Source organism: Dicentrarchus labrax, unplaced genomic scaffold, assembly GCF_905237075.1.
Source record: "Dicentrarchus labrax unplaced genomic scaffold, dlabrax2021, whole genome shotgun sequence".
Lineage (NCBI taxonomy): Eukaryota > Metazoa > Chordata > Actinopteri > Moronidae > Dicentrarchus > Dicentrarchus labrax.
In genome coordinates, this window is record NW_026136711.1 from 8604064 (window position 1) to 8626449 (window position 22386).

Below are 22386 nucleotides of genomic sequence, written 5' to 3' on the forward strand. Positions count from 1 at the left end.
TTTAAAATAGGGGTATGTATAATTCTTGGGGAAGACAGGGCTTATTTATGTTGTGTCTCAGCCACAACTAGAGGTGTAATTAAGTAGGGTTAGGAAGTGTGTAATTGATAACATTAAAAATAACTGCATTCTGTTTAGGTGAGCTAGTTCAAGGGTCCTGATATCGTGCATGCTGGCTCTCATGGTTTACTGAGACACTTGATGGCATTGAAGTGCCTGTCCTGGGTTTTTGTTTTATAAATCCATACATTTAAAAAAAACCTTTAAAGCTGCATTAATCAATATTTTTCATATTAGAAAATTATCAAATAACTGTGTAATGTGAAAGGTATCAATCACACAATATATCACCAAACTGCAGTTCTCCTCAGGTCCATGGAATGTTTACGACTATTGTGCATCATTGTTTTGGTTTTGTCCACTCTCATCACCCATGTTGCTGCAGATGGCCAGAAACACGACCCCAGAAGAATGTTATTGTTGCTCAGTGTCTGCTTGACGTGTAAAATAGGCAACTAATTGTAAAACAGAAATCTTTATGTGTAAAACCTTTAAAAATGTTTACGATAGGGTGGAAATGAAAGCAATATATTGAAACATATTACTACACAACATAGGGTTAAATTCCAGCAACGCCATGTATTTGACTACACACAAGTCCCACTGCTTCCCATCTGAGCAACAAGTCTGGTACCGCAAGTAAATATCCTAACATTAGTGCCACGCAGGCAGACTTTTTTTTCCAATTGAGAACTGGTTCCAAATTAACAGCATTTAAACGTTTTTTTTTCTACTCTGTTTCTACACTGTGTTCAGATTCAGTGCTAATAAAACAGTTCAGGTTAGCTTCCCGACGCAGAAAATAAGAATCAATAAAGAATCGGACCAATAAGCAGAATTGATAATGTTCCCACCGTCACTCATACAACAGCTGTGCATGAGCTCTACTGTTTTTATCAGAAATTACTGCTCAGAGTGACATAAAACCTGACTTCTGATGTTCACCTCTTGATCTCTATTCTCTCTCTCTGTACTGTGATGTTAACTGCTGTAATCACTTTTGTGTGGACGTGTCCTTTAAATGTGTGTTCATACCAGACTGAAGGTGAGTAGACGGGGCGCTGTGTATCTGTAGGACAGGTAGATGAAAGCCAGTCTTCCTACAGTGATGGAGGCCCAGAATATACTGTCCAGACAGCCGGCGGTCTTATGACCCATCAGCAGGGGAGGGGACACTGCGTAGGTGTAGACAAAGCCAGCGTAGGAGCCCTGCGGCGTGAGAAACAGAGCAGGAGGTTAGCACAGAGCAGAGTTTTTCCAGACGGACGTTGTGGTGTTGTGTAAGATGGAATCTAGACAACTGTTATCTGTTATTATTCTCTGTCTTATTTCTATTTAGTAGATAATTGCTAATAATGTAACACAGGCAGGTTGAGTTCAGTGATTGAAGCAAATAAAAGCCTGGGCTATTAAATTAAGTTTTATGGTACATTTGTTTGGCAAATTGGCACCATGAAAAGTAAAGAATTAGCTATTATCACTTCCTGTTTTTCAATGTACCAATGGATATACAGACAACTATCTCTGAATTACTTTGATACTGAAGAAACTTAAAAACATTAAGTTATAACAAACCTTTTTTCCCTTTGATTTCAAATTAAATTGTGTATGTGAGATGGACATTGGTGATAGCAATATCCTCTAAGGGGAACTCACATTGAACTTTAAAAGTGAATTATGTCTGTTTGTGCAGATTTTACTGAATTAAGTCCAAGAGAGGCAATCGGGCACTACACTACAAAAAAGGAATGTCAAGAAGGTCTTATTTCTGGGAAATTAGTTTGATTTTTGGTCAAAAATGATAAATAATTGTGTTAAGCATGTTTTGCATTAAAAAAGTAAGGTTGTTTTAAGAAAATCTGTCCAACTTTGTCTTAATAAGATATTACAGTTAATATTGAGCCTGATTCAAAAACAACAGTGGTTTGCATGATATTCCAGCAAGGAACACAATTATTTTCCTTATTTTAAGACCACTTGTCTTGTCTCAGTGTTTTAAATTAAAAGGCTTTTTAGTTTTTCATTGTTTTAATTTAAAAAAATTCTACAAATAAGAATGCTTCTGGTGCCCTTAATTAAGACAAAGGTCTGTTTTTGCAGTGTAAGGGTTTCTATTGTCATAGCCACTGCTGCAGCTCCAACTTCTGACTGCAATGGTGAATGTGACAAATCTGCAATCTACAATAACTAACTTCCCTTTGTTTCTGGAACACTGGCATGCATCTGTCCATTTTACCACACACAGTGTCTTTGCTTAAATGTTTGTGTGGATGTGTGTGTAGTGTTAGCAGGAAGTCTCACTATAATCCCATCAGTGATGAAAAGGATGGCACCACCCAGAGCATGGAGGATGAAGAACGTAGCTGGGCGACCCCGGAGTTTGGCAGGATTACAGCAAGCAAACAAACTCCCATGTCCTGGAGAGGTAGTGATACTCAGAGGTCTGGTATTTCATTTAAACAGAGTGGCCACAAACACACACAAACATGCCTTTATTTACCTTGACCACTGTCCCCAGTGGGGCTCATGCTGGACAGAGAGCTTCTGTCGAGCAAACGTGGACTGTTGCTGGAGCAAGGAAGCAGTCTCTCATAGTATATCAATGCGAGCACTGCCGCTGGCACAGGGAGCTGCCAGGACACACACACAAAGAGGCTATTGTTAACCAAATTGACAGTCAAAACTTCCTGTCAGCTGCTTCAAATTGTGACCCTGCCTTCATAAAAGTAGAATCCAGGCTGTCTTATCTCATCCTGGAAACAGATCCAGTTCAAACAGAAAAAACAATGCCATTCCTCCTAAGGTGGGGTCTATCACTTTATATGAGAGGCAATAATGAAGCCATAACCACCTGAAGAACACACACTTCTGAGTGGCTCTGAAGAGCAATAACAGTGTTTGGAAATGTCATTATATCATCTAATTCTATTTGGGTAATTTTCATGTAAAATTGTGCAGCACTGCATGGACACTGTAGTCATGGGAAACCTGTATAATTATTAGACAAAAAACAGTTTTTTCAAAAAGTGCATCCGTGTTGAAAACAATTCTTTTTTTAAATTTTTTTTTTACTGTAAGAGGTTAATCATTACCACACACTCTGAGTGTAAACAGAATTAGGCTTTCTGGTTACAGCACAGGATGGAACACACAAAAGACTGATGACTGAAAACCATACATTTAATATTTATCCTGTTTTTAGCCACGCTAGCGGCATGGCTGTAGGAATGGTGGTGCCAGTCAGTTTTAGTCCTGACTGAAATATTTTAGATTTGTTATGAAATGTCTTTCAGACATTCATGGCACCCTTCATCTAGCGCCACCATCATGTTTAATTTTGAATTTGTTTAAATACTTTGGTTACTGACCAAATACCTGCAAAACTAAATCCCATCTGCCTCTTCTGTATTTGGTTTTTAGCGCTATTTAGCTAATGTTAGCATGCTAACGCGTTGAACACGGTAAACATTTCACATTAGCATGTTATCATTGTGGTGAACATGTTAGCATACTGATAAACGCATGTAGCTAAAAGCTCTGCTGTGCACAGTACAGCCTGACAGAGCTGCTAGCATAGCTTTAAAGTAACCCTGTTTACAACTTTAAAAAACAAAAAATTCTGTCTGTTCAAGTTGAAAACTCACAGAGTATAAACACAACAGGCCAGGAATTGTACTCCAGCCTAAAATGCAATGTCTGTCTAACCAGCTGCATTCCCTGTTGCTCTATCAGAAAATGAGGTTCTTACTGTTCGCTTTGTCAACACAAAATGGACAAAACTAGCAACCGGTGGTAACGGATACTCACAGTGCCACAATGTGAGATATGAGGAAGCATTTTGGATTACACATAATGAAAAACTTGGCCTAAATGAATTGAATTTGTCATGTTTGCTCTAATTTATTACACTCAGTGGATGCAGTACTTGTGCCATCTGTACTTCTATCTTCGTAACTTTAAGATATATTTGTGTTCTTTTGTTTCTGGTGTGATGTTGGGGTATGGCAAGTCCCACCCTTGGAAACATTATCCAAAAGATCTGAAATCCTGTTTAACCAATTATCCAATGACAATTCTACACCTATCGTGTAGGTTGACTATATATGTGTGTTTTTGTCCATTTTGACTCTGAGGAAGACAATAATGTTAAAATATCTGTTGGCAAAATTAAAGGCTACAAATCAATAAGTGTGTTCCAGTCCTTTTTTCCCTTGGAAGTTTGCTGTACTCAAACTAAGAAGCATCTGATTCAGCTGAGTAGAAGAGACTGCTGGATTTATGTCAGGATACTGCATGTCATGAGGGTTTACTCTTAGTCAAATCACACAGCTACACCTACACCTGGTTGCACATCTAGCCTGCCAGTTGGCATCTACAGTAGTCCCTGTCATTCCAAGTAATAAACATTTGAGGCAATATATTAATATTGATAAGAACTCACATTGATAAGAGCCATGATCCAGAAAGCGTACGACACCCTGGTGACGACGACACCCTCGGTGTGCAGAGGATATTGGGAGATATTGTTGAGCGCTGCTCCGTGCCCAGCCATGCTGCTGCGGAGGTGCTGTAGGTCCGAGGAAGAAGATGAGTTGGCAGTCCAGTTGGCACCCAGGACACAGCTGTCCTCTGACAGGAAAGGATCAGCCACCAGGGGACTGACCAGTGCTCCCAGGCCTATGAAGAAATGCAAGGCCTAGGGCGACACATGAACATAGATATTGGGGGCGTCCAGTAGCCTAGTGGTTAAGCATGATCATATAACTGCAGCGTCCCTGGTTTCATTCTGAGCAGGATCCTTTGTTGCATGTCATACCCCTCTCTTTCCCTATATTTCCTGATTATATCTACATTATAAGCTGTCCAATAAAAGCAAAATACCCCCCAAAAATCTCAATGTCTAATTATTAATGATGATGTTTTTTTCATGTTATGAGAGAAAAAACATGTCTATTTTGGTATTATTAAAGGTGGGGTAAGAGATTCTGGAGAATGCCAATACTTGGACAAATACCACGATATAGTGCAAACAACAACACAGCGAGTAATGTAACTAACATTGGCTGGGTTGCGGATTAGCAAACTGTTGCTTAAGTAAACTAAAAGTAAGCTGAATGTCTGTGGGCAAGACATTTAACGTTACCTGACACATAAATCCTGGTTGAAATGGCTGGAATAACAAGTTAGTGTTGTGTGGCTCAGTCCAATTACTTGCTGAATTTGAAAAACAGTGTTATAAATTAGAATCGCATTACCTAGAATCACTTTCCCCACCTTTAAGATTTGTAGAGAGGTTGGAAACAGTATTTGAAAATTCATTTTAGAATGAATTTCTTTATAGATTATGAATATCTCCTTTAGGTGGACAGTTCCAACAAGTATATCCAACATGTTATGTGTTTTTCTTTCTCAAAGCAGCTGTAATCATTACTTTTTATAACAAATGTATCAAATAAGAATGTGAATACAATGTGATGAAGCTACAGACACATGTCTCTCTAGCGCCTTATAGTTTAGCTTTCTGACTTCAACTTTACTGTTTTAGTTAATTCTCACTGCTCTCGTAGTGTTTTTCTCAGAGAACAAGCTCTAACAACTCACTGTACACTACCAAACATCAGACAGACACAGTTGGGGACTAGCTGGTGAACCTAATGGATTTAGCAGCTAAAGAGCCTGATATTTTCCCCAGGAGTTGAATGGAACTAAAAGAGTCAATATTGGACTTACAGTCATCATGTGGACACAAACACAGCTCCAAATGAATTCAGCTGGAACTGCTGAATGTGTAATAAGCAACTGTTTGCTCACACATTAGTCATATTAACTTAAAGGTGATGATTATATGTACTCGCTATGTTCACTACTTGTTTCTATCTAAAGGTTTAAAGCTGTATCATTCGTTTTTTTTTGTTTGTTTGTTTTTTGGCCACTTGGGGGCACAACTCCACAATAAAATAACATATTATGGCCTTAGATGATATGGCTAACATCTTAGCAAACCATGACCTGTTAACAAACTGAGCAAAGACAAAGCAACATTAACTTGAAGGCGTGTTTCTGGTGACTTGATTAAATTGAATATTTACTTTGGTTTCAATCTGTTTTTGGTCAACAAAAGGTAATAAAGGTCATTACACATAGTCATGTGACCTATTATTCTTATCAAAATATTATTGATGCAACTTTGACTTTTTATAGTTTATTTACTTCATCATTTCAAGTTAATCAACCAGAATGATCTATGTTATTGTGTATTACATATATTGTATTGGTCCACATCCTTAGCTGCTTCCTCTAGCACATACAGTACAAGTCAGGACACGGACACACACATCCACAGCTGTTGTTACCCCTCCCCTCCCCCTGCTCTCTGACCTGCAAGAAAATGGCGGAGTCCTTCTGGTACAGCTTCACCAGCTGCAGGTTGGCGATGGTGTCGATCACCCCCATGGCTTTGCCAGCAAGCGCCATGACAATGGACAACAGAACAATATGATGACATAGCGGTATGATGGCAAACACGAGCGAGATGATGAAAGTGCAGGAGAAGAGGGCTGACAGGGACGACAGGAGTCTGGGGAAGACACAGAAAGAGAAGAAAATGATTCAACATATTACTTTTAAACTTGTTGTCAGTGATCAGTGCTTTAACTCAGGCCAGGGCAGATTGAGCAGGGGATTTCCAACTTGCTGTTGTTGCAGTAAAGTCACCTTGATGGTCTGCTGCTCCACTAACTTTTATTTACCCAGCAGGTTTATCACAGCCCTCCAACAGCAGTTCACCTCCACATTATCTTCACCTTGTTTTCTCCTTCTTGCCAACTTTCCACTCTCTTTTAACCTTGTTCAAGATAACTTAGTTAGTCAAGGGGACATTTCCTGTATCTGTGATATTGGGATACAAAAACATCATGTAAAGTAGATGTAATCCGTAGTGGCAGTAATCATCAGAGGGTAAAAATGAATGAATGAACTGTACTGAACTACTACTCCCTTAAAGAACTATTCCCACATACTGTAACTTGCATCTGTTAGGAAGTACTTTATATTTCAAATAATAAAAACAATAAAACTTGTTTGATGTTAGTCTACAGGACTGAATCCAGCAGTATAAAGCTTTCCAAAGTATGAGACATTGCATCAATACCACATGACTGGCACACCAATAAGCCAGCCTGGAAACGCCTGGGAAAATGACTAAATAACTGAGAGACAGTGTGTGTGTGTCTGTGTGCCACAAAATGTTCAGCTAGTACAATCTCCAAATTGTAGAAATGGTTGAGTGACATGTGCTTTTTAGTCATACTAGCAGCATGACCAGCCTCAGCTGTACTTGCTGTTATTGAATGTGGTATATATGGTATACGTAAACGTCATTAAGAGCATGTTAACATGCTACCATTAGCATTTAGCTCAAAGCACAGCCTCACAGTGTACAATCTTTTTTTCTTATTGAGGCCCAGTATAAGACGATAAAGGTTTCTAGAGTAGGTGGCAGATTCAATCATTAGTGTGTGTGTTTAGAACACATCCCTACACACTCAGGTTCACATTTGCATAAGTTAAGGTTCACTTCCTGCACATTTTTTTATATAAGGCACAGTCTTGAAATAACCATCTGTCATTTGAATGTTGCAGATAGGCCAGTCAAATTTAGAACACAGTCTAACTGTCAGAAATGAGAGTCTCAATGTGGTCATTAAAATACTTCGAATACTTACATTTAGTCAATCATATTCATTATTCAACCTCAAGGGCAGAGCCTTGGCCAGGGTTTTAGAACTGCTGAAGTCATATGGTGCATGGTGGCTCATCTTGTTGAGCATGCACCATGTGCTAGGCCTTATCACAGCAGCCCTGGTTCAATTCCCACCTGCAGCCCTTTGCTGCACGTCATCCCCTTACTCTGTCCCCTGTTTTCTATCACTCAGCTGCATTATCAAATAAAGGCAATACAAAGCCCAAGAAATAATTGTAAGAAATACTGAAGTCCTATATGTCCAAATTCCATATGAGAACCTCACCAACTTGCTTTTGACCAACCAACTCTGTACAATTTTGTGGGGTTTTTTTCACAAAGTTTTATGATTTCTGTATTTACTTGTGTTCTATTTGATCTCTCTGTGTTATGGTGTAAATGTTGTAACAAAACCTTTCATACACTGCCAGGTATGTAATTCTGGTAGACAATAAAAATTGTGCCTAGAATACACTATACAAATTTTACAGAATGCATATGAATATGAATATTTCTTTGACTAAGAGTTATATACAGAAATATGGCCATATTTAAGAATGTTAGAGTCAATGATACTGTTCTTTAAGCCTGGTTTTTCTTGGCTTTATCTGCTTATTATTTGGGTCCCACAGACAGATTTAAAAAAAGGAATTGCGAAACCAACCTATTTTCCCTTTAAATACTTTTTTTCTTTTTGTAAGACCTTAATAACACTCCATATGCAAAAAAGTATTGAAGTGGTACTCACTGTCTTTGCATCAAACTGGGCTTATAAGGTAGTAAAATATAAAAATGAACCTTAGGCTTTGCTATTCCACCAAACAAGGAAGGTTTTACAAGTTATATAGCCTGTGCAAGAACACATATACTGTACTATATTCCTTTTGTTTGCCAAAAAGTCATTCACAGATGCAAAAATCCACAGTACTAAGCAGCTACTTATGTTTGGGGTCAGTTAGAGCCCAGAGAAGGTCAACCTGTTCAGACCAAATTCGGGTCTCTGACATCCCAGACTTAAGTTATGCCTCAGTTTCTGTGAAGGACCTCCTAAACATGTCATCAGTATATAACTGTTATGTCTTCTAGTACTCTCACCCTCTCACTAACCATACTCACGTTTTCTTGAAGAGTCCTCCCATGCTGCTGCCCACCAACAGGAAGAACTGCTGGGAGAAGAAGACCCATGTGATCTGCTGCAGGGTGGACTGGGTCTGACACCTCAGGTCCAAGATGGTCGGTCCCAGGAAGGCGATGCACAAGCCGAAGCTAAAGAAGACGATCCAGTAGATGAGAGTTTGCGGCCAGTTGCGCTTAAACAGCGACCAGATCCGCTCGTCCAGCAGCTTCATGTCAGTCCTTCAAAGGAGTTCTGACCGACTCCTGAGCTCTCCAGAGGCCGAACTGCTGTCACTGAGCGTGGAGCACTGTCAGACTGAACTACACAAACTGCCAAGGGAGAAAGTAAACACAGCTTCACGGGACAACTCACAAGTTCAGTGCCAGTTATCCTATTGACGGACGTGGCACCGATTGGCTGATGTCCAAAGGTACCGCCCACTTTCTGACTGGCTTCAGATCAGTTTTTCTTTCACTAGCGCATGAAGACTTGGGTCATACTTTGGAATAAATAAATAGGGTAGTGGTGGAAGAAGTACTCAGAATTGCATTGTCTTAAGTAGAAGTAAATCCCGACAGAGAATGAGCCTCTGGAGTCTGTCTGTCCATAGGCGAATACAGTATTAATTAGATAGAGAAACATAACTTTACTGATATATCAGGCAGAGATTACTGATGTGGGGCTTCCATACAGTATATCATCTTTGTATATATTTAATATATTTAGAAAGAAATCATTGAAAGCGTGAATTTAACTTTGTCACAGACAAAGTTAAATTTTGTTGTGTATAACTGGTGAAACAATGTTTTCCTTCTTACACCTTTTTTCTCAAGGGACCCCTTCTCTGTAACTGACAACCCCTGAGTAAGTGACATATTTTTTGGGATGTTTCATATTATATTAAAAACTGTACAACTAACCCAAATAGTGAGCTCAGAACTGCAGGACCTTTCTGTAAAATAAGTGATGTGGATGAATTTTGAGCAGAAACAGATTTCCTGTTTAGAGAACGTTTTATACAATTCTCTGTCAGTATACTGAAATTAAAGTCCTGCATTTAAAATTACACAAATATTATTGGCAATGTACTTAAAGTATCAAAGTATTTGCCCCCTAGTTATAAGACTTAATATGGATACATCTATCTGGTTGAAATGTGCTAGTTTTGGCCTCAAACAATTATTTAAATGAAACCCTTTGAACTGCTAACAACTAATAGACCTCTAAAACAAGGGCCCCAAGTAGACACGTTTTTTTGTAAGTGGTTTTGTATTGTATTTTATAGGCTTATCATATGTTCCATCCAAAATGTTTATATAATCTACTATAACTAGTAACTGCAGGTGTCAGATGAATGTAGTGGAGTGAAAAGTACACTTGAGTTTAAATTAGAGGAAGTGAAATGAAATATACCGTATATGCTTACAAAGCTTAGAAAAATGTGCCCGCCTTTAGCTTTGTTCAATTACTACATGTCTGTGGGATTATGTACAGCTACTTGATCCCATAGACATCCAACAATTGAGAAGAAGAAGAAATAGCCTAATATTGCTGTTTTTGACATAATATAAAACTGCATGTAAATATAAAACAGGGCTCAAGGTAAGTAAGAAAAATAGTATAATGGCGGTCCTAAAGCATGGTTTCCTTTTGATATTGAATAAGAAAATATTTATTAAAAAGCATTAACTTTGTTTTCACCTTCAGTCGCCCCTAATGGAGACCTGCTTATTACTTTGAAAACCTGTTTGATTTCATGTGATAATGGATAGAATTTGTGATAATTATTCACCACAACAAAGTGTCTCCTGTTGTCATCGCTAAAATATCATGAAATATGAACAACCAGAACAACAAAACACATGGTCCCTCTACACATACACAGTGATCACCAGCACTGTATGCACTACATCTATCTGCCTGAATGATCACCTCCCTGTACCATCATGAAGTGCTTTGAGCAGTTAGTCAAAACCTTCATCATCTCTCCCCCCCTTGACTCACTACACTCTCTTCAATTTACGAACAAACCAAACAGATCAATGGACGACACCATGTCTCTCCCACCTGGGCCAGAGGAACGAGAACGCTGTTGAATACCATATAGCAGTCAATACCTCTGTGTCCTCCAAGCTCGTCATCAAGCTCAGAAACCTGGGGCTTGACATCTTGATTGGATTATGAACTTCTTGACGGGCAGACCCCGGGCATGCTCAGTCCTCTCCTGTACTTCCTTGTTCACGCAGGAATACATGACCACCCACTGCTCCAGCGCCTTCATCAAGTTTGCTGACAACACGACCGTCATCAGCCTGGTGGCAGACGGCCTGTACAGATCCCTGAAATCTTGGTGCCAGGACAACAACCTCCATCTCAACATCAGAAAAACAAAGGAGCTGACAGTGGACAGCAAGAAGCGAGAGAGAAGGACACACCTCCGTCACTGACAATGGGATTGCGGTGGAGAGAGTCAGTGACTTCAGGATGTGACCTAAACCTGAACTCACCACAACGACACCTTCACAAAGACAGACGACAGCTCTTATTCCTCCGCAGGCTGGAGACTCTGCAACTTCTACAGGTTCACCATAGACCCTTTTCACAGCAGCTATTTTGACATGTAATAGGGTAATCACAGGTATTAGCTATGTTCCAGTTCTGTTTGACCTGAATGGAATAGGACCTTAATTAGTATCATTTGTAACACCTGTGTTTAACCCTACTATTTCAGCTGTAAAGCTCTACAGAGGGTGGTGAAAACTGCACAGACCATCACCAGGATGAAGCTGCCATCCATGGAGGACCTCTACACCCAGCAGGAAGAAAGCCAACAGGATCACCAACGATCCCAATACCCCAGCCACAAACTGTTCTACCAGCTGCTATCAGGCAGACATTAACACAGTATCCGGTCCCCGCATCAGGTAGGTTCAAACAGCTTCATCCTGCAGCCCATAGACTTTTGAAATCTCAAGCTCATTACTTTACTCACACTGCATTGGTACTCTTATTTAATGTTACAATTTTTTTTTTGTTTTTCATGGAAATGTGACTGATGATGACAGGTCATTACCATAAGCCTTGAACTGAGTAATAATTTAAAAGTTATGGGAAATGAACAAGACTATTTTTCCTTATTTATGCTTTTGAATCTGAATTTTGTATGACTGAATGAATTTTGAAGTACTTCAAAATTCATTCAGTACTTCAAAATTCATTCAGTCATACTTAAATTCAAAATCCAGCACTGTCACTGCCTACTGAAGATTAAGAAACCTTGGTGCTGCTATATATATTGTATTGCTGCCACTATCACCAGCTGTGCATCAATTTAAAAAACTAACTTGACATCCTCTTACATTCAGTAGACCAATAGCACCATCTTCTGTTCACCTATATTACTGTACCTCTTACTTTGTACTGTACCCTCCAAAAACTAAACCACATCAGCTCACAATGGTATAAGAAGCCAAAAAGACACAGAACAAGTGAGTGTTCCAGAATTTCCATAGTTTATTTATTCATTAATTAATCAATTATTCAATCAATTTTACGCCTGTTGGCAGTCACAGTACATTCATTTTCTCATTTTATAACAGTGTAGACAAATCACACAAAATATCACATCTTATACAAAATCTAAACTTATCCTTTATAAAACATTTAGACATCATCTGCAGGTTTTTTTCTTTATTTTATTTTAAATACAGTGCTCTATTTTTTTAACGGCATAAAACTCACTGAGAAAGATGAAAACATCTGTTAAAATACATATATATTATTTCTTTTCATTACAGTATTTAAAATAGCTTCATTTACCACAACTAAACACACAGTAATACTTCTGCCACTGAGGGGAGAAAAGGGGTGGGGTTGGGGGTTGGAAGTGTAACATCCACAGCTATACATCCCTCTGAAGTCCCAGCAGGTTTGCCCTGAATTTCTCTCCTCATTGCCTTCACCTTTGCTTGCACCCACTGGCAGGTGAACAGAGGGGGGTTGGATGGTCGCAACATAATTCTTACATCAGCTTCATTCACTTTTAGAGGTAGAAACACTTTCAGCGGCCATCAAACTGTCACTGGCATCTGTCTCTTTACTCATACAGAAACATAAACCCCTCTGACCTACATAGATATAACTCTTCATATCAGTCTGGCACTGGAGCGCTTTAGGGGTTCAGTGCTTGGCTTACGGCCACTTGTCAAACCAACAACTCTCTAGTTACTGGTTACTCTACCTCTGTATTTCCTTAACAGTCTCAAGGTGTCATTCATTAGCTCTTACTTGATGGTCTGCTCAATTCTGTGGATCTGATGATCCAGAAGTATAAAATCAAAGGCAGTTGCTATAGACTTGCAGCGATTTCTTCAAGACATTTCACCTCCAACTGAGGAAGAGCGCCAGGCATTTAACCTCTGTAAGGTCGTTCACACATTGAGAACCGTTAAGTTCACATGTGCCGCATTTGGCAACATGCCTACCAAATGCATGAGATCTCATCTGTGGTTTCATGCACACTGTCCATAACAATTACAGTGTACATACTTTGTACTACTGTTGTTCTCGAACTTTACAGCATTACACAGGAAGGCTGGTAGGCTGGAAGGTAGATAAAGAAAGCAGAAGCAGAACTTTGGCAGTTCTTAGTTAAAACTTTTATAGTAGCTGTATGTCACAAATGTACAGCACGTGTGTGTTGATAACCAGTGTGCTTTGGAAGAAGGCAGGAATTTAAGTGATTGGGTCGGGGGTACCACAAACCAAAGAGCCAGTCATCAGCAAAGAGCCATGTGCAGCCATCATGAATTTTCACATTTGTTTGCATCCAGAGCAAGAGGCATGCTCTAAGGCACGCCTTAGAGTCACGAGTGATCGCCGGACTGGCCACCACTTTGTGATGTCAGGTTGAGTTTCTACAAAGTTGATTATGTCTTAACTTTTTTGGTGCAGGTCGCTGCAGCCCCCACCACCACAGCCCAAACCGACTACCCTCACTCAAATGAATGGGAGTTTTTGCTGCAGCGCCTCATTTGGTCTGAATTAGCCCTTAGAGCCACAAGTAAAAGTGTGAACGGGTCTTAAAATGCAGGATGGCATTATAAATGGCTCATGCATGGTGTTCTTGACTCCTCTGTTGAGCAATGGTTGCTCCACATAGATGGCATCCTTCACTACTCTTTCAAACCATCTGTCCACATATGTGCATATAATAGTCCTCAAGGCAGTGACCCCCGTCCTTTAGATGTAGGTAGACTGCTAAGTCTTTACCTGATTGAACTGCACATGTGATCTTAGCAACTTTCAACTTGTGAATGCCTCTACTCTATGCCTTTACTCAGGAGTACTTTTATACACTGTCTATTGTGGTACTATAGCCAAAAGCTGCTCCCTGTTAACAGGTGCAATAGAGCTGTGCAAACATAAGGGGTAGTGGTGAGTCCTACTGAAAGTAATTTGCTACTAGAAAATACTTGTATGACATACTTTCTCAGTTTACTGGTCTAGGGTTAAGGGGTTTTGGTTCGATATGAGGGTCATATTTTGGAGCTATATAAGGTAAGACACAAAGGGAAGGGAGCAGGCTTCAGAGGACACTTCTGGTTTGTGCAAATAGGAGACTAAGAAATACATATACTCCATAGTGAGTTATTTACACACACAAAGCAAATGCCTCCTAACACATTGGCTACACAAGATCAAATATAGATTCTTCACAAGCCAAAATATCATGCACAGTTTACTAAGGCAACTTCAAAAACTGGAGTGAAAGTCAGCTGTTAACACCGTATGGAACAAAACCCCACGCTGAGTTGAAACACTGGGGCACTGTAGCATAGCAAGTCTGTCGACATGAATTTTATATGAACGATGGAGTCAGATTTTATGATAGGCTCAATGTTTGTTTCATGTGAGTAGAGGTACAGTAAATGAACAGTGTGTTGCTACTATTTCCACATCCAGACTGCTTGTACAACTTCAAGACTGTCAGGTGACTTAACACACCCGTAGCTGCCATATTGGTGGCTCGTTTGATCACAGATAAATCTGATACTGTTTAAATTACAGCGGCTTCTTAAACCAGCTGCCATATCCAGGTAGCTAACCATCAGCTACATATATTATGCAGAATAAGGTTGAACCTCATGAGCCTCATGATAATATTTTGCTGTTTAATTAGCATGTTAGCTCACTACAGCTAACAAAGACTTAAATAATGGAAATGCTCTAAATATTTATAAAGATACACACCCTGAGATTGTTATTTAGTGCCTAGTAGCATCGAAGGCCCTAGCCATCATTACCATTTTCTTTCTGTGGATTGGGAGGTTTAGGAACTTGGGGGGACTTCGGGCATTTGAAAAACATTTATAAGATGTGTGGCAAAATCATAATAAGTAATAGATGAGCATTTAGACTTTCATTCTTGGAAATCAAATTACATAAAGCACAACTGCACAGTTGACTGAATGATGGCATTTATGACCACGGTATTTCTTAAATCCTAGCTACAGCCCTGAAAGCAGCACATATTCTGTAATGTGACTGTTGAGCTGGGAAGAAACATTTTACAATTTGGGGGTGCAATAACAAAATCAGTGAGTGTATCTTTGAGCTACACCTTAGGGTAGAGATAAGCCTAGTAAGAAAAACATTTAGCGTAATTGGAAACAAATTGATCTCATTGGACTTTACTTCAAACTTAACCAACCTCCATTCACACCACAACCCTTTACTTCTGTACACCTGCAACTGTATGATGGTTCATGGTGTGGTAGCTACCTTAGATGGCCAGAGCCCTGGGTGTGCTCTGAATGGCAATTATACAAGCTTGTGTATACTATGTGTACACTATGACAGAGCAGACTAGCTTTATTTGGGGGACAGTTTTTCTTAGGTTGAAATGCCTGTGTGTGTCAGCTGGATACTTAGAAATCTCTGGTATGTGCAACTAAGTAATGGCAGCATGTCGCCGATTGTGCAAATGTGTGCAAACATGTACTGTATGTGTGTGTGTGGGTGTGTGGAGGGCGAGTGTATCTCAGCTCAGTCATTTCAAGTGCAGTAGTACAAGTGTATTTCCAGAAACCCTGTGTGTCTTCATGGTCAGCTGCCATGAAAATGAGTGAATGCACATGAGTGTGTGTACATGTAAGTTAGCATGCTTGTGAATGTGCTGAGCTGTGTTGGCCTTTGTGCTGTGGTCTCAAAAGGCAGCTCCACTTTTCTGTGTGTCTTCGCTCCCCCTCCTGTGACCTCTAGAAGATGCTTTGTCTTCGGTTCTTTCCTCGACCTGAAGAGAGAAAATTTGAGATGGAGCACTTATCAATCAATCAAAGATCAAGAATATTTATTTATCATTATACAAAACAAGGTTGTACAACAAAATCAAAGTTTATAGATACAGCTAGGAAATAATTCTACAGTGTTTCAGCAATAAAACTGAAAAAAATTCAGATACCCTTTATGGATGCTACATACTAGCATAAGTTGAGTATTATGAAGTTAGGTCTTGAAGCTTTACAGGAGCCTAACCAGGGGAAATAAAGTCATAGTCAGACTTATTAAGTATATGAAGAGCTTATTAGAGCAAAACAGTGAATTCATAGACAACCGCTTGTTTATTTTCATTTTCTTTTAAATTCCTGTGAGACTATTCTTTGTGGTATTTTTTATTTGTGTCAGAGTAAACAAAATCAGCATGCTGGCTTTTTGCAGAGCGTAGCTAATTAGCAAGGTACATCTGCAGACACATCACCATTTCACATGTTGTGGTCAGGAACAAAACAGAGCTAGATTTAATTCCATTTAATTCCAGACAGTTCAGGAAACTTACAGTGCTACAGTATCCATTCCATTGTTATTACTCATATCTTTGAAACTTTTAACTTTCTTATTATGTGTGATCTAAAACTATCAACTATGAGAATATCAGGAAAAACTAATGTTAATGCACAGTATATGTGCTGTATGTGCATGTTGTGCACCACATTATGGCTGGCCACTATGTGAAGAAATTAGTCTCATAAAGGTGACTTGAACAAAGTCTGTAGTATAGTCATATATAGTGTGAGATTGTGTGGAAATAATCTTACCTAAAGGCTGAAACACTGAGCTGCGGTGGCCTGGGTCCTTCTGGAGCTGCACCTCTCTGAGGGAAAACACTGAAGCAGCTAAAACAAAGAGGGGAGAAAGAACAACTTATAAAAAAAGACACCACTACTCTACTAACATTGTATACACTTCTTTTGTGTTGCCTCTAATTTTAAGCATGTACTGAAGTTGTACTGATATGACACACCTTATCATACAAACCAGAGGCTCTAGCTTGAGCAACTTCTAGGACAAATGCACAAATGTGATAACCATTGTGCAGAGTTAAAAACCAAAATCTGTGTTTCTGCGGCCTTGACCTGGAGTGCATTTACATTTTAGGTTTAAGATCAATGTTGCTTTTCTTTTTTATTTTTTTTTATTTATATTTTTTTGGAAAAGGCAGTATCATGACATACATTCTTTCAACATTTCAGCAAATGAAAAAGTAAATACATAAAAGATACTTTTCTGTTTTTTAAAAAAAAGTGTATATATATATATATATATACACATACACACAGAAAAGAGTATTCTAAGAAAAGAGAAATTAAATTGTATTCTTTGTGAGCCATTTAGTCCACATGAAGATCTTACAGAGATCCATCTTCACTTCAATGTTGCTTTTCAAACAAGAAAAGCAACCAAATGTGTCTCACAGTGGCACACATTCAGTGTGAGTAGCTAACGAAAAATGTTTGGCTACATATTGGTCTGTCATTACATCAGAGTATTTAAAACCTAACTGCAGGTTGTGGGATTAGCTTTTTGGTTGTGATGATGTTTTATATGCATTTTTGAATGAGATCCTGTGTATATATTAGTATGTCCTAACCTGGTATGTGCCTTAATGTTATTTGTGTATGTCTAAGAGAGAAAGAGAGTATATGTATTGAACCTTCACTTTATGATAATCTGAAAGGTTTATCATTTTTACTCCCTATTTATTTATGTAGTTATTAGCTCCTCTTTGTGTTATGTGCTGGTTTCAGGCCACCATCTATTCACTCTAATGTTAAGTTATTCATTTAAAATCTAGCCTAGATTACATCAGTCTGTCAGAAAATATAGCAGGGTACCTCTGCATAATTTTCTATTTATTCAGTAGTTTAACCTTACACTGATTCACCCATTTACTCATCTTGCAAAAAAAAAAGGTGTTTGATATATGTAGGGTATTACAGTTGGCAACTCTTTACTTAAACACCTCAGTAAAATATCTAAACCAAAACTGCAGGTTGTGTTGCAACCATTTATGAAAGTATTGCAGTATTTATGAAGAGTATAACAAACTGAGCAAATTTTCCAGAAAAATACTGTATTAAATAACTGCTAATGCAAACCCAACATATCCTAATGGTGCAGCTTCACATTAAAGGCATTTAACTTGCACAAAGTAGTAGTCACAGAAAACTCAGTGTGCTTGTCAGTGAGACTGACACAGCAAAACAATCAGTTATTGCAGGAATTAATAGAACAAGGAGCAGCCAACATTAATTTTATAAGAATGTATTGAATATATTAAACAATATAGGCTAATTAGGCAAAAAAAAAAAATATTCTGGCCATTGGACAAATGCAGTTGAAGACCCATGGTATATACATTTGTGCATCTTTGTTACAAGTTTGCGATTGTCACTGTCACACACATCAGAAGTACAACTAAATCTGGAAACAGACTATTTGCTAACAATGGACACAGTTGACAAAAATCTAAACAAGGCAAATAAGTAGCCACATGCAAGCTTTAACTAAGGTTTAGATATTGAACAATATTGAGTAAGAGCAATGGTGCGCTCAGCAGTTCAATTCAGTACAACCCAGAGCTTTTTAAAACTAACAGTGTGTTGTGTCAGACGTGTTTTGTAAAATTTTTGGTCAAATTGTGAGAATTAGTCAAAAGTAACACATGATGCAACCCATGTTTTTCAGAAAGGCCACAGTTGAGATGGCAAAAGCAGCATTTATAGTGGAAGTGCAGTCTGCTGTTCACAGCCAGACTTGCCAAGAACTATGGACCTCAAATATTCTCAAGAGGCTTTAAAGGTGTGTTCAGAGTGTATATGTGTGTCTTACTATCTGCCAATTTGTGTATGTTATCCCCCAGACTCAGGAAGTAGGGGTGTCGTAGGGCAGCTTCAGCGGAGATTCTGCTCCTGGTGTCGTACTGCAAACAGAATGAAAAAGCAGCTTATTAGGTCGTCTCTGTTCTGTCTCATATCCAGCTGAGTGAAGGTCATTGTGCTTTTGTCTCATACCTGCAGCAGAGCAGACAGCAGGTCGATCCCCTCTGTGTCCAACCTGATGGAGACACATAAACATATCAGCTTGTATTATGATATGCTGCTACTGATGATGAAGGTAAATGAAGACTGGGTGAATTTCCTTCATGTCTGCTTTTTTTCTCAAATGACCCCCAAAATGTTCTGGAATTCTTTTTATTAATAGCAATTTTTAGTTTTATGATTAAGCTAAATGTAAAAGAGCAGAGAAAGGCCAATATTTCACAGCAAAATACAACAAAACACAAAATAAAATTATCCACAAGGGTGTAAATTTGGCTTTAGCTCACTTAAACTTAATAGCAGCATTGGAACATGTAACATATGCAACAAATATGCAAAATACTACCAAATTATAACACACATCACACTGATCAGAATATTAAACAAAGCATTAAACACTAAATTATAAAATAAAAAAACGTGTGGAAAAAGATTTGTGGCATAGAAGTATAAAATACTGATTGCACTTAAAAGTAAAAGTACTTTTGGATGTTCAAGGAAATGTCTCCCAGACTCGTGTCTGTCAAAGCAATCATTTGTTACAGTGTAACTATTCTAGCAAGCTTATTCCTAGGTCTGCAGTAATGTTGCCAAACAATTATGTAAAGTGTAATGTTAAAACAGTCCCAATTACAGATTTGTAAACTATTTCTAAGACTGACTAACTTGAAAGCTGATGAGTACCCTCAGAAGATAAAGTCAAGTATTTGGTATTTTCAGAGAGGCTGAGTTAGCAGCCGAGAGCTGTACCAGGACACCTGAAACTTTCAACACTTTCAACACTTTGGCTGTCAAGTACAACAGGCCCTGTTAAGAAATGCTGCTTGGCAAAATAATAATTTCTTTAGTCCTATTAACATTGATCTCCAAACTGCTACTTTGCACCAAGTCTGAGCTTGTGTTGAGCTTGGTCAAATGCTTCACTGCTCTGCGGACTGTTTTCTAAAGAGGGCCAACTAAGGTCATGCCATCAGTATACTTAAACAAAAACCCTGCTCTCATTAGTGTAGAAGGACAGTGGAGGAAAAAGAACACCTCTCAGTTACTTTAAAATATCTGTAGATTCTAGATTATAGAGGAATGATTTTTGGCCAAGTTAACACCATGGCTCTATAGTGATACCAATGTCTATCAATCCATTATTTTGGTTCAGACTTGATTATCTTGACAACTACTAGATATATCCATACATTTGAAGAATCCTAATAACTTTGGTGACTTTTTATCTAGTGCCACCAACAGGCCAAAGCTTTAACTTATCCAGTGAATTATCTCAATAATTATACAGGCAGTCATGGTTCCCAGATGATGAATCCTACTGACTTTGGTGAACTCCTGATTTTACTCTAGTGCCACCATGAGGTTCACATTTGTTTAGAGTGAAATGTCCTGACAGCTATTGGATGGACTGACTGGACTTCAGCTATACTTGGTATTTAGTGAAATTAGTCCCTGTTTACATATGGCATTAACATGCGTTTAGGGTAATCTGATCACAAGGTGAATGCACCCAAGATGCATTGAGGACACATTGAGATCCTATCGCTCAGACCACATTTGGAGGTGGGCTGCATATGGCGACGTGTGTATGCGAACGTGTCTTGGGCCACACTGAAGAACCGCCTACTCAACTGATTTCCCTTACAAAAGCGGAAGTGTGCACTCCTTTCACACCGGCGGTATCATATTACTCTAAAGTGCAACAAGAAGAAACCACAACAACAGGAAAACAAAATGGATACTCATGAATTGAGTACACAGGAAACACAGATTTCTGTTCGGGTCGAAGAGTCAGTACAACAGATAACTGGATGATTCATATCGCAACCGGAAACTGGAAATAAAACTTGCAGGGAAGTGAGATCCGATTACAAGTGCTCACTCAAGTTGTGGAGACACATTCTATTGCCAGGTGTAAACTGACGTACTAAGACTTGTCCACTTGTGATTGGACCACCCAAAATGCATGTTGATGTCAGGTGTAAACATGGTGTGGGTTAGTGTTACCTGGGCACATGGTTGATGAGAGCTTGAGGTCTGTATTGAGGAAAGAGGTAAGACTTAAACTCCTCATTACTACTGGTACCAGGCCAAGTCTCTTCTGTTGGAGTACCTGGAAGACAAAGAACAATTAAATATATCGTTGTCTGCTGTCACAGGACACTGTCACTTATTTTACTGTAGGATATTATCATAATGTGCAGCTATCTTACCCATGAGCCTAAAAATTAGGTGTAGCTCCTCCTTCACTGTGGCACCAGGAAACATGGGACGACCTGTTGCCATCTCATACAGGATACAGCCCACGCCCCTGGAGGAGGAGGGAGGAGATGAAGATACAGTGGGTGGAGGAAGAGCAAACAACAAAGAGTCATCAAACATTATAGAAGTCTAGGTGAAGCTGTGTTCAACAAACACACACACACACACACACACACACACACACACACACACACACACACACACACACACACACACACACACACACACTTCAAAGAGTGCTGATCATAAGTGCAAACATGTATGGTGTAAGTGGGCACAGTGCAGCCTTTTGTTCCATCCAGGATGGTGTGTTGGAAAGGCGCCCTGTGGCGTGATGAGAGGATATGTAGCTAGGTGAGCTCATAAAAGGCTGGCGTGTTGCTAGAGAGCCACATTTAATCCTCTTTGGTTTTGTGAGGGTTTTCTCACCATGGCAAACTGCTAATGAGCAAAAACACAAAAGGAGAGTGAATGCAGATGAATTACGCTTCATTGTATGGCTAGTGACTCATATCTCTGCTAATAACCTGGGAGATTTTAATAGATATGCATGATTCATGGAAATCCTGGACGATCCTCAAGCTGTTAGACATTCATCTAATTTACCAAGTAAAAAAAGCACAGCTCCTTACCAGGGCTAACATTAGTGTTTTGGGTGCCCTGTGTGCATTGGGGAGTTCAGCTTAAAACAAAAAAACAGGTGTACTGGCCCACTGGTGGGCCTCAGAGTGGCATCTAGTGGGCCGCAGAGTCAGCAGTTCTGCCAAATGGTTAAATTTAATTGATTTAAGGTCCAGTGTGTAACATTTAGGAGGATCTATTGGCAG

The 22386-nt window shown here is 39.1% G+C and overlaps 2 protein-coding genes and 1 long non-coding RNA gene across 4 annotated transcripts in view; 1 reads left to right on the forward strand and 2 right to left on the reverse strand.

Moving 5' to 3' along the window:
* Positions 1-1089: 1089 nt before the first annotated feature.
* On the reverse strand, positions 1090-9301 carry LOC127371896 (major facilitator superfamily domain-containing protein 4A-like). Its single transcript, XM_051415083.1, has 6 exons — positions 8918-9301; positions 6439-6637; positions 4502-4756; positions 2561-2690; positions 2362-2477; positions 1090-1269 (listed from the first exon to the last, which is right to left on the reverse strand). Exons 1-6 carry the CDS (start codon positions 9148-9150, stop codon positions 1090-1092), a joined length of 1113 nt encoding a protein of 370 aa, XP_051271043.1. The 5' UTR covers positions 9151-9301.
* A 2173-nt stretch (positions 9302-11474) lies between these two features.
* LOC127372591 (uncharacterized) overlaps positions 11475-22386 on the forward strand; it is a 78159-nt gene continuing 67247 nt past the window's right edge. The window contains exons 1-2 of the long non-coding RNA XR_007886709.1: positions 11475-11556; positions 11650-11842. This is a non-coding gene — a long non-coding RNA (uncharacterized LOC127372591). The remainder of the gene's footprint in view (positions 11557-11649; positions 11843-22386) is intronic.
* cdk18 (cyclin dependent kinase 18) overlaps positions 12414-22386 on the reverse strand; it is a 60300-nt gene continuing 50327 nt past the window's right edge. For both annotated transcript variants that reach the window (XM_051416486.1, XM_051416484.1), the window contains exons 11-16: positions 21511-21608; positions 21305-21410; positions 19271-19313; positions 19089-19179; positions 17015-17092; positions 12414-16212 (exon numbers count right to left, since the gene is read on the reverse strand). In XM_051416486.1, coding sequence (XP_051272446.1) covers positions 16178-16212; positions 17015-17092; positions 19089-19179; positions 19271-19313; positions 21305-21410; positions 21511-21608 — 451 coding nt within the window. In that variant the 3' untranslated portion in view covers positions 12414-16177. The remainder of the gene's footprint in view (positions 16213-17014; positions 17093-19088; positions 19180-19270; positions 19314-21304; positions 21411-21510; positions 21609-22386) is intronic.

Bases quoted from the DNA above. Each gene is read 5' to 3' on its own strand.
- LOC127371896 (XM_051415083.1), bottom strand. From the start codon at position 9,150: ATGAAGCTGCTGGACGAGCGGATCTGGTCGCTGTTTAAGCGCAACTGG. The intron at 2,691-4,501 runs GTGAGTTCTTAT...GTGTCCTGGCAG, and splicing joins GGATCATGGCTCTTATCAAT to CTCCCTGTGCCAGCGGCAGT. The intron at 2,478-2,560 runs GTAAATAAAGGC...CTACCTCTCCAG, and splicing joins CACTGGGGACAGTGGTCAAG to GACATGGGAGTTTGTTTGCT.